This window comes from Corvus kubaryi, unplaced genomic scaffold, assembly GCF_017639235.1.
Source record: "Corvus kubaryi isolate FWS band 111438036 unplaced genomic scaffold, C.kubaryi_AGA036_p1.0 37396, whole genome shotgun sequence".
Lineage (NCBI taxonomy): Eukaryota > Metazoa > Chordata > Aves > Passeriformes > Corvidae > Corvus > Corvus kubaryi.
The window spans coordinates 10,127,265-10,144,347 of NW_024581135.1; the positions used below are offsets into that span (position 1 = coordinate 10,127,265).

The 17,083-nt window shown below is 40.5% G+C and overlaps 1 protein-coding gene across 3 annotated transcripts in view; it reads left to right on the top strand.

Annotated features, from left to right (window-relative positions):
* The window catches only part of MYLK (myosin light chain kinase), a 195,755-nt gene that overhangs the window by 89,339 nt on the left and 89,333 nt on the right, over nt 1–17,083 (top strand). Inside the window, exon 11 of one of the 3 annotated variants that reach the window (XM_042041247.1) lies at nt 6,587–6,739. In XM_042041247.1, coding sequence (XP_041897181.1) covers nt 6,587–6,739 — 153 coding nt within the window. Of the gene's footprint in view, nt 1–6,586; nt 6,740–11,941; nt 12,054–12,147; nt 12,247–17,083 lie in introns of those variants that run through there. The other 2 variants (XM_042041248.1, XM_042041249.1) reach the window with 2 other exon arrangements.

The following is a 17,083-nucleotide window of genomic DNA, read 5'->3' on the forward strand; positions in this document are numbered from 1 at the left end:
CAGGTGAGTTACCTGGGCTGTGTCACACGGCTGTGCTCAGGTGAGGTACCTGGGCTGTGTCACACGGCTGTGCCAGGTGAGTTAGCTGGGCTGTGTCACACGGCTGTGCTGCTGCTGGTGACACGGCTGTGCTCAGGTGAGTTACCTGGGCTGTGTCACACGGCTGTGCCAGGTGAGTTACCTGGGCTGTGTCACACGCTGTGCCAGGTGAGTTACCTGGGCTGTGTCACACGGCTGTGCCAGGTGAGGTACCTGGGCTGCGTCACATGCTGTGCTGCTGCTGGTGACACAGCTGTGCCAGATGAGTTACCTGGGCTGTGTCACATGCTGTGCTGCTGCTGGTGACACGGCTGTGCTCAGATGAGTTACCTGGGCTGTGTCACACGGCTGTGCTCAAGTGAGTTTCCTGGGCTGTGTCACACGGCTGTGCTGCTGCTGGTGACACGGCTGTGCCAGGTGAGTTACCTGGGCTGTGTCACACGCTGTGCTCAGGTGAGTTAGCTGGGCTGTGTCACACGCTGTGCTCAGGTGAGTTACCTGGGCTGTGTCACACGGCTGTGCTCAGGTGAGTTACCTGGGCTGTGTCACACAGCCCCTCACAGCACTGTGACGTGGCTGTGCCGCAGCTGCTGCCCCGTGCTGAATCCTGTGCTGCCCCCACGCCTTTGGCACAAGCTTTTGCTCCAAGCTTAACGGGTTGGCATCATGATCCTGCAGAGACAGTAAGTTCTAAGCAAGGTATCAGAGAATCACAGAATATTCTGAGGTAGAAGGGACCCACAAGGAACATCAAGTCCAACTCTTACATGAATGGCCTATACAGGGATCAAACTCACAACCTTGGCATTATTAGCCCCATGCTTGGTCCAACTGAAACCTTTCTGGTTCAGCTACTGTAGGTACGTCTCCCAATTTATATTTAGTTTCCACTCAAAATACTCTGAATCATTCAAGGGTTATGTTGTAGGAATGTATAAATTACCACAGGAGATATGTAGGAAGGGCCTACCTGCACATATGAGAAGTAGTGAGGGAGTTTATATTCATATTTAGTTTTAACTGAGATTTCGGCTTCTCTTGAGTTGTGTCTGCTTTGCCCTAAAAAGACTCTTATACGTAAACATAACAACAGATTGATTTAATAGGAATAAAGAAGTACTACATCAAAACTGCTTTGCCCATTTTGAACTATCAGGAATCACTTCTAGTATCCTGTCAGACCTAGCGCGGCTCATGCAAAACAATCAACCCATCCCCAAGATGCACAATTCCAGTTGTACAATGCAAACAGCATTAAGGTGGATCATTTAAACAAGGTGATCATTTAAACATCATTCATTTTTCAATACATGTGTTTATGCTTTGCAGTCTGAGTGCAGTATTTCACTCTTTACAGTAGGGAGGAGACCAGTGCTTGATTCTACCCTTCCATCAGCTGGGAAGGTCATAATTGACCTTAGCAGCTCTGTTCCCAAGATCTTGAAATCACAGCTCTTCTGGTTGCTTCTCAACCAGAAATATGTTCCTTGAGATCCTAATGTTTGCCTAAAGCTGACTAAAAAAAAGTAAAATATTTTTTACTTTTATCAGACTGTATAATCTCCTACCCTGTCCTGATGACACAGCTGAACAGTCAAGTTTCCTTAACTTCCTCTTAGTATCAAAGTTAGGCCCAATAATCAGTGTTTTGCTTCAATTCCAAATGATTTCAGAAATCCAGGCACTACATGCTTTGGCTAAGGACTCTTTCCATTTAAAGCCATATCTCTAAAACACTAGAAAAATTTATTCAGCTTAACTCTTGATCACCTCTTCTACTCCTGAAGTGCAATTGATTTTTTCTTTTTGGCAGATTCTCCCAGTCTATCTGTCTTTGTGTGTGTGTGCACATGTGGTTATAAACAAAGAATAGCATACTTTGCCATAAAGATGTTTCATTTAAAAAATAATTATTTGCACATGATCTCTGTTTTCCTTTAGCTATTCAGAGTAAATGGGCTAACTGAAAAAGGTGGCAGGGCAAATGAACCGTGACCTTGAGATTGGTATGTTCCCACAGCCTGGGCTGTTCCCCTTCCCAATAACTCCATGTCTAGAATAGAAAGGCTGGTGCTTTATTTACAACACAAAACATGTGAGTAAAGGTTCTGACACTCTCCCATTGGACATAATTTGTTTCTCTGTCTGAAGGCTGTGCTGAAGTTCCTCCTTTGCAGATGTGAGTAGAATCTCTGGCTGTACAAAATTGTCTTGCAGCTCAGGAGCAACTTTGAGTCATTTCATCTTCATATTCCAAGGTACCCTTGCTCTTAGTGTTCCCTTAGACATTGAATGATGTAGTTATACTCAGTTATCTTCACATACAGAGCATCTTCCTGTCTCACTTGACTGACTTTGAGTTGATTTTCAAATGACTTGCTGCTCATCAGGCATAGATATATGGTCTCCATTTGTGTAACCATGTTCTAATCAGAACACTATTGTCTCCTGAAAAATAAAGCCTAGACATAAATAGGCCACATATTTCTGTGATGTACTGTCCCCCACTGCCTTTTTTCAGGTCGTTTATTTTATATTGACCTTTCTTCTCACTGAAGTCATTAGTCTGCCCCTGTTTAGGTGTAATCATGCTTACATTGCATCCAAACTTCTAGCTGCAATTGGCTTGATATCACAATGCAGGTGGGGGTTGTTTTTTAGTTAGTTCAATTTCAAACCATTAGGGTTCTGTAAGTGAGAGTCAGTGCATTAACTCTGCTCTTAAATCAAAAGGCAGTGATGAGTCGACATAACAGAAGCACAAGAAGCTCTCATAATAATAAAAATTAGACACATCATATATTACTCTAAAGACACAAGCACACGACTTTCATTCCAGACTGCTGAAACATATCACTATAGTTTAATGCTTTTCTGTCTTGTACAGGATTGTGAGACATAACTGTTTATATACCATTTTGATACAAATGTGAAGGGATTATAAATAGTTGTTTAATGTTGATAATTCCATCTACACTCCTAGGGTTATTATTTTACTTAAGGATCAAGTTGGCTGTGGTGATATCCACTTGAATGCAAACATTTCCTTCCTGTCTACCACCTAGTTAGATATTACAAACTTCTCATATTTACATCCATGATCAAATAAAGGAGAAAATTGTGCTTCTGGTCCTGAAGTATTACTCCAAGCAGACATAACAGTACTTTTGGCAAAATGACATGGTAGACTCTTTCATCAACTAACTGGCCATAAGAAGAAAACAGTATATTCACAGTATATAATTTGAGGCAGGCAGACCAATTCTGTTTTAAAAAAAGGTGTATTAGCATCTGCTCTCCATGTTTGGAATGTAAAGCTTTTTATATTCACAACTGAACTCTGCTATGACAGAGAAAAAAGCAATATGCTGTGAGCAGTCTCACTACTGTTCAAAATACAGCACTTTTGCAGAACTCCATAGGAAAAAAAAATCAGATGGGACAGGACGTGTAAAGTTCACTAGAAAATATCAAATGCAAATTGTCCTCGAAGCATGACAGTGATAACAAACCAGAATCAATTTGAGGGGAATAGTGAGGAAAGAGTGTATATCTTGGTGAAATAATGAATGTAAAGACCAAGTTATCAATCATAAGAAACATGAACGGAAGGCTGCTTTGCGAAACAAACAAGAAAAATAAGGAAGGAAGCAGAACCTGCTCCCTTCCTGGCTGGCCATGCCTTGATACTGAACAGGCTCCATGGTGTTCAGTCTGCCTTCTCCAATCTCCAAGGAGCCCACACCACCTGAGAACTGAAAGCCTTGAAACAACTTCTTGCACAATGTTACATACAAGTACTGCTTTAGATGCCAAGAATATTTACCAGCTGGGACTACGTGCAAATTCAAAACGTTTTCCAAGCACTACAGAGGTTGAGCTCTCCTTCAGGTCAAGTGAGATGAAAAATAGATGGTGTATGCTCTGCATTGTCTGTAATTACTTCTTCTTAGCGTCTATGAGGATGAGAAGTTTTTCCATATTCGTAGCGACTGCACAAATAAGAGCTACTTGACTGAACTATGAATTTTATCTGAGCTCTTACTCTTCTCTGCAAATCTACCATTAAAGCTTTTTTCCAGCTTTTTCAAGATGCTTCTTTTGTCCTTTTGCTCTCCCTCTACGTTTTATTAAAGTTTCTTTCTGAATTTTCACTGATTTACTGACAACTTCCCTGAAAGTAAACTTCTTGTGTTTTAGTTCTGGCCTCACCAAAGCCTTATAAATAACTTTTTGCATGTCCTCTCTGTGACAATACTTCAGTGTGTAACTCCAATTTACTTTATCTTTTTAAAATACTTTCTGGTTAACTTCCTTTGCAATTGTAGGAATAAGGAGTCTATGACTGTTTTAAGTATCTTTCTATTCGTATTGCTTTCTGTGTGGGTTTTCTTTCTCTCAAAGTTTAATTGAACCTCTTTCTGCTGAATTTAAGAACAGTATCACCATGACTTTAGCATAACAATTCTCTGAGTAGTGTTTGGTTTTAGGATAGCTTTGTGATTTGTCCAGAAAGCTTTTAATAAATGGGCCAGGGGAAAATTTCCTTTCTTCAGGCATAACATGCCAGCAGAAAGGTATTTTTTGTTATTGTTCCTGCTGCCAAGCTGTCCTGGAGATTTGACTGGTCTGCCTCTGGAGAAGGGAACGTTTCACTACTGGGAGAGTTGTTTTTATTACATCAAAATATAAGTACGGTGGATGTAACTTAGAATCTTGCTGCAGGTTATTCCTAAGGGCTGATGCAAAGGCTGTTCTGTAGGTGAATTAACTATTTTGTGAATAATGCTAAAAAATAGCCAGTTTTTTGGGAGCTAGAGTGAAAAAGAGCTCTGAAAAAATTTGAGGACATGGTGAAGGAGTCCACTTTTTTTTTTTCATGCAGAACACTTACCCTATTCATTTGGTTACTTACAGCAGAAATATAAAGGCATTGTTCTGCTTTTGATGATGCAGCTTTTATCCCGAGTGTATTTCTGGTATAGCATCATAGCATCATTTGTCACCACTAATACTTTCAATGTCAGAATCCCAGGCAAGGACCCTGTCAGGTTAGACATTCTATAGCTGGACCAGGAAAGCAGTCCAGTGTCCCTTGTCCAGAGAGCTTTGTCTGCTTGGGCTTTAACTCTACCTGTACGTATTTGAATGTAGTGCGATTCCCATGTGCAGAAACTCTGTAGTTCAACATAATAGTTCCAACAGTCTGTGTGTGACTGAGGGAAAATGAGCTCCAAGGAACCAGTAATAAAAATATGTGACCTGTGACAAAGGCTGGAGAGAGTTTATTCTAAAATTGGGGTCTTCTGGGGAGTTGATTAAATATTCACCCCAATTTTTCATGCAACAGAAAATTTGCTAACTTAATGAACAGATGGCTTATAAGCAAAGCATGAAGATCATCTACCACATTTTATAATATATGCAAGTACTGGATGATGCTGATTTTGACACGTCTGTATTTCAGAGTGAAACTTTGTATGCAGATAGGTAGTGCACAGATAGTGCACACTGCCTTGTGAGTTGGTTTCCTTTGAAAATCAGAGATGAGAGAAAAATCATTTAATTTATCCTACTCATAGTGCAGAACTGGTTCTTAGAAATCACAGATATGTGTCCTTTAAAATTTTTTTGGCAATGTAACAAATTTTGATCTTTTTTGACCACAAACTTCCAAGCAACAGACACCTTCAAATCAGTCCTGCACAATTTCTCTGCTGTTTCATCCTCTTCTCTTAGATGACCCTAATTTCTATTTCCAGCATGATGTTTATGCACAGGTATAAAGTTGTCTTAAGTATTGCATACACTGGGAAAGCAACCAAAGATGAGTCAGTAGTGGAAACTATTTAATATTGGGAAAACAGATTGCAGAAGCATTTCAAAAAGCAAGGCTGAGATTGATGACGGTTGCTGAAACAATAGCAAGGCAAATTTAAGCCATCTATACTAATATTCAAGCATGTTTCAAATGAATTCAAGGAACCAGTTTCTTAAAATGAACTTCTTTAACAGTCACGTCACCACAGTTGACACTGTACCCTTCTGTTTCTGGCCATACTGTAGTGTAGATTGACTGCTTCTGTCAATCAGCTTCTTGCCTCCATTGCAGATTTTGTTGTCTCTTTTGGAGGACTTCATATGCCTCTCCATGCCCAACAGATTTTGCACATCTAGCTTTATCTGCATTTTGTCTAGTTTCAGGCAAATTACAAGATGGAGACAATGTCTGAAGCAAACACACATTTCTTGTCTTATCCACCTCAAAGAGAATCGAAGATAAACTTTTGTCCTTTTGCTGCTACTCAAGGTAGCACCCAGTGAATCTGATGGTGAGCTTTGTCTGACAACCACGTTGTGCTTTGTGCTTGGGATGCTGCTGGTTGTAGTCACTAGAGAGCAGTGGCTGTGCACCACAGAGTGGGATTTGGCTCTGCACTTTAATATGCTGGCTGGTGTTAGGCATCCGGATTTCACTGAAAACTAGAAGTGCTTTTGAAATTTGTGGCTGATGTATTAAATCAATTCTCTTCCTTTCTGTCTGCAGACCAGCCAATTCAATATGCCCATTCCACTTTTGAAGATGGAGTTGCAAAACTGACTGTCCAAGATGCCCTACCAGAAGATGATGGAATTTACACCTGTCTGGCTGAAAACAACACAGGACAGGCATCTTGCAGTGCTCAGGTCACAGTCAAAGGTGAATATCTTAGACAGTTGTAATTACTACAATCATATAAGCTATAATATTTTTTAACAAAAATAATTTTGGATCCTTAACAGAGGTGGTTTAAAGTGAATTCCTTGTTTTTTCCAAGCTTTTGTGATCTGGGTACCTCTTCTCCCCCTTGGAGGTGTGTGCAACTTAAGTGCTTAAGGACTGTGTAGTGTAAAGTAATAAACACATTTCAGAAAAAGGTATTAGTGCTTTGACCTTCCCCAGGGCTTAGTGTACAGAGCAGTGAGGCTGTTCTGGAAGAGGTTTACCAGTGTAAGAAGGGACTGGGACTGCTGAAAAAAAAAGTAACTGCAGATATCACCCATCAGGCAGAGAATGTTACAGGGAGGAGGCAGATGCTACTCCTTTCTCTTGAAAGGCAGAGCACAGAGACCAGTGCCAGGGACTGCAGTTATGATAGCAAATGCCAATATTCTTGTTCTGTTACCAGGATTTATCAGGTATAATTCTGAACAGGCATGTATCAGCTGATTGGGGACTGTATAACTCTAAATAAGTGGAATTTTTGTAGAGAAAGTACCAGAAGAACATTGTAGTAAGTAATTGACATGACCTGTTGTCTCCGAAATCTGACAGAGTGCTGATTTGACAGAACTGATTTGTTCCTGAAAACCGTAATTCTGTACTACAATCTCAACAAACACATTCTAGAAGACCAGAGTTCAAAATGAAGACAATAGATCACAGAATTCCATGGATAAATTCATCAGTGAGGCACTATCCATCAATATCATGGTCTTTATTCTTCCAGTCTCCCCTGGCATCAGTCTATATAGTTGTTTTGTTTCATGGCCTGGAGATTATCCCTCCCACCTCTCTCTTCAATCCCCCTCCCTCAGACTCTCCCTCCCTCTACAATCAAGCCTGTATTTGGTATTTGTCACCTGCAAATGATTTTTCCCCAAAGTTATAATAGTTTGTCACTGCCTATCCAATAGACTTCTGAGTGAGAACTGCCAAGGGAACTATTCCTTTTGTTTATGACTAAATAACACCTGCCCTAAATTTGTACATGCAGTTTGGTGGGAAATGTACCCTGATTCCTGGGATCTCAAGATTTGTCTTTGTTTACCAGTGTTCTGGGGTGCTTGTCTACAGCTTTTCAGTGCTGTGCCTGCCCCTGTTCTGACTGTATGGCAAGGGTAAAGTGAAAACAGTAATTCTTGTATACCTATGAGTTAATTTCTCGATTACCAAATTGAAAATACAGTCATCCCCTCCCCACCCTCCCTTCCTGAAAAACTGCACAAAGTAAGAAAAATAAGAAAACACCAATTTAAAATAAGCCTGAAACTAATCTGTTCTCTAAGCTTTCATTAATTTCTCTGAAGGATTTCATCTGCATTAGCTAAGGGCCAATGAAGAGTGGTCCACCTCGAGGGAGCTGGTTTTGATGTGGGGCCTTCTGATCCTTGACTGGGACTCAGAAACTAAAGGAACAGTCCCCTCTTACTGAGCATTTCAGAGTTATTTTAGGGTTGACAGGCAATGCTAACGTGGGAGCAGTAGAGAGTGAGCCTTTCCCTGGGCTTGTGTGCTCTGCTGAGCTATTTCAGGCCACGTTGTCACTGTTGCACGGTGTTGGATTCCTCTTGCGCTTTACGTAGTCTGGGGCTAGAAAGCTGCATTGCCACCATCATGGGGAGTTAGTTTCTCTCATCTGCATCCCATTCATTTTCTGGGAGTCATGGAGTAGGGAGGGGGAAGAATAAGAGCAGAAATAAGAACATACATGACAGGCTGTAAAACTTCATGTTCAATATATTTACAGTTTTAGCTATCCTGTCTGCTTCTTCCCTAAAACTTATTATGTCCCTGTTGCCATGAGGATCCCTGTTGCCATGATCACTCAGATCAATGTGGATTTTTCTGCCAAAAATAGTACCAAATTTAAAATCTAATTTCCAAATCTCTTATCTCTTCATGTATATTTTTCCATCAGAACATCTATCAAAAGCTTATTGACATTAGAGTTCTCTGAGTCTCTCAATGCTGCTCCTAAGGCTTCTCTAAATTCTCAGTTTTTGCAAGCAGATTACAACAGAAAATGGTTGTATGTGTGGAAAGGGAGAAAACTTCAAAAATTCTCTCCTGACCAAACATTGATTTTTGGAATAAAGTCTGTAAAATCATTTCTGAATTGTAACCCCTCTTTCTCCAGTTCCTTTTTGTCTCCAAGCTGATTTAAGGATGTCAGGTTTCCTGCAGTGCTCATTGTTAGAGAAATATTTTCCTTTTTCATGTGAGAAGGAGTCTGTATTTAATCAAAGAAGGAATGGATGTTCTTGGCATATCATCAGTATCAGACCAGCATCAGAATCCAGCTTCTCCTTGGCTTGCTTCTGTGGTCCTTGGACACATCTCTGTCTAGGCCTACATTTCACATCCTACTGCCATTTTTGGCTTTGCTATTCTGCTGCAGCAAGAATCTAATGAAGGGACATATCTACTATGATCACTGGGGAAACTTTACCTGGAGTGAAGAGTCTGTCTTAACAGTAAAACTCAGGTTTTTTTTTTTCTAAACGAAATTCAGCTCACAGATAACTCAGAAAAGTTAGCAGCAAGGATAATGAGTGTCAAACTGTTCAATTCACATCTGAATTGTAGTACAAGATGGTCCTTAACCTGCTAGTAGGTTACAGGTGTTATCTAGCCACATGCCGTGTTTTCTAATCAACTTCTGTGCATTCTTTGCCTTTTGGAAGGTCTGTTACATTGTTTTTGTGAAAGGAAATTATTTTAGGAAACAACAATTTAAAGGCCCTTTGCCCCATAAAGGGTTACTGTTCCAAGTCCAGTTAAATACAAGAGTGGGATTTTTTCCAGTATTTTCAGCACGCTTTGCATTGGGCCCTGGATAATTAGCTAAGCTAATTGCGGCATAGCTTTCCTTCTAAGTCATCACTCTCAGATTCATTTATGGTTGTCTTTTTCTTCCTTAATGTTAAGCAGGATAAATTCTGTCTAGCACTGAACAACCTCAGAATTACTCCTCTTTTTTTTGTATGAAAAACAATGAAGGTACTTATTTGTTTGTAGGAGGTTTTTGTGTCAAAAAAAAGTCCCACATTTCACATGGATGGGGCATAAGGAATGCAATGGTCTTAAAAAATTCAAATTAATCAGTCTTCTGCTTATTAACATCTTCAGATCACTTCAGATCTCTCTACTTGAGTAAGTGATCTGAAGGCTGAGTAAATTGGGGTAGATCCATTAGGTAGTCTGTGGAGAAACTAAGTTAATCAAGGTGAAGCTAATTTTGGCCTTGTAAAGGACTAAGTAGACGAGACTGAACCCTGACAGCCATCTTCCCTCTGTCAGCAGTTTCTCAAAGCTGACACACAGGCAGAGATGAACTACAGAGATTGAGCAGTGCTCCCTGGAAAAAACGGCTTAACAAGTGTCTTCACCACAAGAATGATTTCTTACTGAATCTCCCAGTGAGTGGGTGCACTGGGTAAATGCTAGATCAATTGGCCTAATGCAAGTAAATCTGAGAGGTGAGAAACATGGTCACTGTTACTCAAACACTCAATTATAGATGTTCCTGAAATGGTACCTTTTGCTACTAAATGGAGGATTATTTTTTTCTTACGCGTTGTTTTCTATACACACAAAAATCAAAATTTGGGAGGCTATGGGGCTGATGCACATTTTTTTAAAAAGTTTTTAAACATGTGCATGACTGATTTGTTACTGTTATTGTATGTGCAAGCTATTGTATTTGGTGTTCACATTTTCACATTTCATATTACAATTTTCATGTTGTTCTATGATATGAAAATAAGTATACAAGCCATTTTTAAATGCACCAGGCATCCTACTTAAAAAATAAACAAACCAACCAGCTCTTAACAGGGATATTTAGAGGACATTCAGGTCATCTGAAATATATGGTGATTATATACTGATGGGGATTGCAGATACTCAGGTTTATTTATGAATTTATGAATCAGGCTATGAATAAGTTATGAATTTATTTATTATTAATCTATTAATCAGGTTTTTAAAATGTATTTATCATGGTGGTTGAATATTTTAATCAGGTTTTTTATTAATAGGAAACTGAGGCGAGGAAAAGTTAATTGACTCTGGATATGCTTGTGTAGTGAGTTGGTGTTAGTGTTTTGCTGAGGCTGTGACAATCAGAGTATAAAGGCAAGACAGATGGAGGTAATAACTGGTATAGCTGGAAGGTAAGGCCAGCTCCCCGGAACGGTAACAGTTCTTCAGGTCTGCCTCATTCCTGAGATAAGCCTTCTGACATGTGGTTGTCTGTCAGTTAACTAATCACTGACAAGGAATTACAGGGCAGGTCCACCTGTAGAAAAAAATTGTCAAAGGGATATTTAATTACTTGACATTCACACCAATATCTGAGTGTGCTACACTTGATTATGGACTGCAGGAAGAGTGTGGGCTTTGTTGTGCCAAACCACATCAATATTGCATGTGGGAAGCTTCTCTTATTTTGCAAACAGACTCTGCATGTCAGAGGGGTAAGTGACTGCCTGGTTCAGCTTTCTCTAGTTATGATATCAAGCTGGAGTGCTTGCTGTGACTCCTAGGAGAATGTCCTCTGTCTTGCAGTTCTGCAGTAAATGACAAACAAGGTACCTGACCCACTGCACGCTCCTTGAGAGTTCTCCAGCTTCCTCATACCAGGCAGTAGCATCCCTGGTTGTCTCCAAGATGAAGCACATGAGATGTGGGCAGTGAGAGCAGCAGGGCAGGCTGGCAGCCGTGGTGTTTCTGTGGGCTCTAATGCTCTGCAGCCACACATATTGCTGGTGCTTGTTTTCTGCACACTGCTGGGTTTTTTGTTTGTTTGTTTGTTTGTTTGTTTTACAGCAGGCCTAATACTCTTTGTAAGCAAACACTATTCAGCAGATAGTGCTGCTCCTGCTTATTGGCTCTTGACCTCATTTCTCTTTCCCTGCCAGCAGTGCATTTGCCTGGACTCACATCTGTTCCTCTTTCGTCCCCACCACTTTCTGTTCATGCCTTTTTTTCCCAGTGCAGCCTCCCCAGCATAAGTGTCTATGTTGGGAAGCCTGTAACCCTTCCAAGCTGATTACTGTACTCATTCATTGATCACTGGATGAGCAGATTAGAGCCACCTGAAAGCCTGTCACAGTCCCTGTTGTAACCAGTTTGTCAGAGCAGCAAAGGGAGATGCTTTCTGAAAAGCCGGTTTGTTTTGTTCCTGTCACTCTTCCATCTGGTGTGAGCGGGACCATAAAATATAACCAGGTGGAAGAAAAGCTGTCAGGTAGGAATCTTTTCCTTCAGTCATGAGAGATGATCTCTTCAGGCTGTGGGTTGTTTTTCTTTCTGTCTCAGAATGACCCTTCTTAGACATTAATCGTTTAAAGAAGGTTATCACTGCAATAAGCAGCCTCTCTTTGAAGATTTAATTGAGAGGCCACAGCTTTGTTTCTCTGAGATCCATATTTCTGCCAAAGGTAAGTGAAGAATGATGTCTTACTTGCCAATACTGATGAAATGTTTGTGGCGGCTTTTCAGTCACGCCTTATTTGAAAGCATTTTGCTTTATTTCAAGCATAACATAAATATAAAGGACTATAGGTGACTTTACAAAATATGCCAGTCTAGTCCTAGTAAATGTCCAAAAGGCTTTCAAGACCAGTAGCCTGGTGGGACCGCTTGTCTGTGTAAGAATTGGTTTCAGAGAACTAAGTGAAAGGGAGAGGGGTTTTGTTACTGTATTGAAAAGTCAGAGGTAAACTGTCATGAGCATCAAAGAAAATCTGTTTCAAGATTTCAAAGCTTTCAAGAGTGTTCCAAAGATCTCAGTCCAGAACTCTGTATGGTTCATCAACAGCTAAAACGCTTCTAAGTTTGGGGTTGGTTTTTTTAAATTGCCTTCTTGCAGCACCTCAGGACCAAATGTGAAACAGAATGCGAGCTAGGGACCAAAACTGAAGGACAAAAGCAAAACGTGTGAAAGCTGTTATGATAGATGTGCCATCAATATAAAAAATGCACTCTAAAGACAGTTTCTTGTTATAAATCACTTCCAGAAAAAGGGGAACCAGATTTGGATGCAAATGAGGGATGAGTACGTGCAGAATGAGGAAAATTTAAATTTCAGAAATTGCATTTACATTTCTTATAAATGAAATAAAAAGATGAGATGCTGACAGGAAAAAAAAATAATTTAAAAGGACAAGAAAGAAAAGAAAAAAACCTGCTCCTAAATCAACTGTGACAAGTAATCAAATACTGGGAGCATTAAATTTTTATGTACCAGAATGACAGAAAACAGATGATTATTACAACAGTTGGGAATGGTCCTGCATTGGCCAAAGGGCAAGCTGTCCCAGCTTGGATTGCCAAATTCTATAGTGTTCTAAGTTACAGCTGAAAAGTGGAAATCATCAAAATACATATAAAACCTATTCACTGAATATATGCCTGAGTAATTTTTAAAGCAGGGTCATGACATTACCCCAGAGAATGTTTTCAAGAGCAGCTGATGTGGATTAGCTAATGGGAACTCAAACAGCCATCAAACTATCATAGGATTAGCTAAATTTTTAAAACTTTCCAGAACTTGCCTAAGGGAAGCATCTATCATTCCTTTGCAGCAGAGGAACAGAACAGAGGGCAGGAACATTGTATAGCTGTGTGCTACTGCAAGTGCTTCTCTGCAGCTTCATTTTACTGAAGGCTTGACTGTTGGGCCACATACACGGGCTCTGTCTTTTTTTTTTTTCAGGGTGGTGTCTTGGTTCAAGATATTTTTAATATAAATTAATCAAGAAGAGAAAACTGACCTCAAGCAATGCTATACTAGAGCTACCTTATCTTTTATGGGCTTAAATGCCAAATAGGTTTTGCTTTAGAATTCCTTTCTGACACCAACTTATACCCAGAAATACAATGTTGTTGTATTTTTTCTCTTTTTTCCACTTTACATTAGTCTAACTTCAAATTTGGTTATTTAGCTCTCAGTCTGAGCCTTATTTGTCTTTGGGGCTTCCCTAACAGCATTCTTAGTACAGTATCCTTTTGTTTGCTCACCCAAGAGAGGAGCAGAACTATTTTAATATTACCACAGGATAACTAATTTTGTTGCCAGTGTGGATTTGCCAGAGGAGGGAAAGGCTGAAGATCAGTGGCATCCTCAGGGACATGAGTGCTTTATGTGGTTGCCTGTTCTTACTGTGCTTCCATTGCATTTCAGCTCATGCACAGCCCAATTTTTTCTAACGGAACTGATATCTCTATACATCATGACTCCCTGCAATTAAATTAGAATCTACCTGGACAGTCACACAAAAATTGAGACTATACATGTGGAGGTGAAATTCTGCCTCAGTAGAATGCATATTTTCACTGTGGAGCTGACCTGGCTTGATCTAGCATGTATGAAGCACCTTTCCTGCAGTTCTCCATGTCAGACTGGTATCTAATGCTGGGGAATTTGTTAGCAGTGGGCCAGCTGATGTATACCAAATGTATTTGGTAGGTATACAGGCTCTCAGGCCTTCCATGGAGTTGCTGTCTGTGACAGTGACAAAAGAGAAATTATTTGATATAAATAACTTGCAAACAGGGTAAGTCATTAATAAGGCAGACAGTTCTGAAGGCAAAAGCAAACACCACTTTGGCTGCAGAAGCTTCCAGTGAGACTGTCAGGGAGGAATTCAGTCTGCTGACTGCAAAGTGATCTGCTGTGAACCCAGCCATCTATTTTGTATCTGTGACCCCTGCACTCTTTATTGAGCTTTCTCCTGAGGAGGGGAAGCAGAGAGGGAGCTGCAGTTCTCTTCTCTCTGGAATCCAGTGATAGGACTCATAGGAATGGTTGAAAGCTGTGCCAGGGGAGATTCTGGCCAGACATTAGGAAGCATTTCTCTATTGAGAGGGTGGTCAAGCACTGGAACAGATTTCCTAGAGGGGTGGTCAATGCCCTGAGCCTGTCAGTGTTTAAGGGGTATTTGGACGATGTCCCAAAGAACAGGCTTTAACTTTTGGTCAGCTTTGAATTGGTCAGGCAACTGGACTAGATAATCCTTGGAGGCCCCATCCAGCTGAGATAGTCTGTTCTATTCTGACTGTTCACTGAAACATGATTCTTACTGGTGCAGCCTTTTCGTAGTGGGATTTCTGGGGTGCCATCTCAGTTGCACAGAATCATAGAATATGCTGAGTTGGAAGGGACCCATCAGGATCATTGAGCCCAACTCCTAGCCCTGCACAGGGCACCCCAAGAATCACACAATATGCCTGAGAGCCTTGTCCAAGTGGTTCTTTAACTCAGACAGGCTTGGTGCTGTGATCACCTCCCTGAGGAGCCTGCTCCAGTGCTCAACTGGAACAACTCAATTTATTTGCAGAATAAATGGAGTAGCAAAACAGGTTAAAATGCTGGTGATCTGGTGATATCCCATGCAGAGGAAAGATTCTGGAAAGAAGGACCATACATGGAGTTGCAGGATAGGGCTGGAAGACTAGCCCAGAGTAAAATAAAGTGATTTCCAGACATGATAAAGTGGAACTTGGTCTCCTTTGTATAACCCCAACCACCCTTACTGGTACAGGCTTAGGGCATTGTCAGTCTTAGGTTATCAGTTTTTCTGTGTAATGCAAGGACAGCAGACAGACTATAACGTGTCCCAGCTCTTCAGTGAAAGCATCTCCCAAGGATATTTAAATCTTACATTCCATTTACAAAAACCAGATTATAACTGCAAAAATAAATGATGGGAGGTAAATGTGTAAAGAACACTGCTAGGTCATTGAACACCTAGTTCTCATGACCTAAGTTTGCAAAATGGCATACTAACGTGAGATCTTTAATAAAGCAGAAATATTCCTACATGTCTCAGGAACATAAGGTCTGATACTTTTTTATGCCATTATAAATCAAGTTTTGAATTCTTGAAAAACTCTCAGAAAATTTTAGGCCTCAGGCCTGAGGCAAAGACAATTTACAGAAAGACAATGTGTGTCTTCATATCAATTTTCTGCCTTATAAAATCTCTTAATTTTTCAGTTGATAGCATTTTTAGCTTAAGATCTGGTAATGTCTGGATTTTTCACACCAAAAACATTTGAGGATGTGAAATTCTTTTCAAGCTCGAGATCTGTGTGTGAACCTGAGTCTTGCTTTGAGAGTTTTTAGTGGAACCTGGTGCTTCTCTCTCTGAGCCTGCTCACGCAGAGCTTTTTGAGTTAAGCATTCTCCCCAGCTCAGTTGAGTTATTAGCAAGTGAGCCAGAATGATATTTAAACACCATAAATGGTAAATGTTGCCGAGGCAGCCCTTCCGCACGGCTCAGACGAGGCATTAGTTGGCAGTCAACCACATGATGCTGGCAAACAGATTCCTCGAGCATAATTAAACCTCTTGTAAGACTAAACACTGCAAGTTTTTTGTGGTGTTCTGAACATAATGCAGCAAACTCTCTATTCTTTGCATGTCCTTGACTTGTCACCAGTTGTAACCCTGGCCTTGGCTGCTGAGCTGCTGCACTAGAGCTGTGTGTCTGTGCAGTGCTGTAGCTGACCCAGCCTGAGCCGGGGGCTGGAAAGGTCAGTCTCCAGAAGTTCCTTCCAAACTCAGTTGTTGTGTGATTCTGTGCAGTGCTCAGCATGCTGAAGTCCTGATATTTCAACAGGAGATGTCAGCATTCTGCAGCTCACATGAAAACATCTTCAGTACATCTGGGCAGGCAAATGAACAAGAAAATTTCCTAGACTAGAGATGTCCATAAAATATTAACTGTTTTGAGTATAGGCCTACGTAAAACCTAGGTCTAGCCTTTGGAAACCTTCTTAAAGTTTGCATCATGATCTGGATTTTCTTGTTCGGTTTCAGCAGCAAGTCTGGGAATGGGAATAGCACAGTGCAGTTATTGATTCTTCTTTTCCGTCTCTCCGAGGATATAGATTTGTCTTTTACCTTAGAATATAAATAGTTGGTTGCATAATTGCAGTTAAACTGGTTCAGGTGTATTGTGAAATTGACTTGTACTAGGTTAACTGTTCAGTGCAGCATGAATTTTCCCCTTTTCTGTGAGATATACACCTTGAATTCAATAACTCACCCTTGCTTATCAATATAAATATGTTTAAAAATATGCTCAAGCCCTAAGTTCTGATCCAGGCCAAGGTTTTAAAAAATTCAAGTTTATTTTGGCTTAGACCCACAGCTAACATTAAGACTCCTCTTGCAATAACTTCCAGCCTGCAAATATGCAGAGGTTAAATTTATGTAAGGACGCTTTGAAACCTGGATTGAGAAAACTCAAATAAAAGGAAAGCATTTTT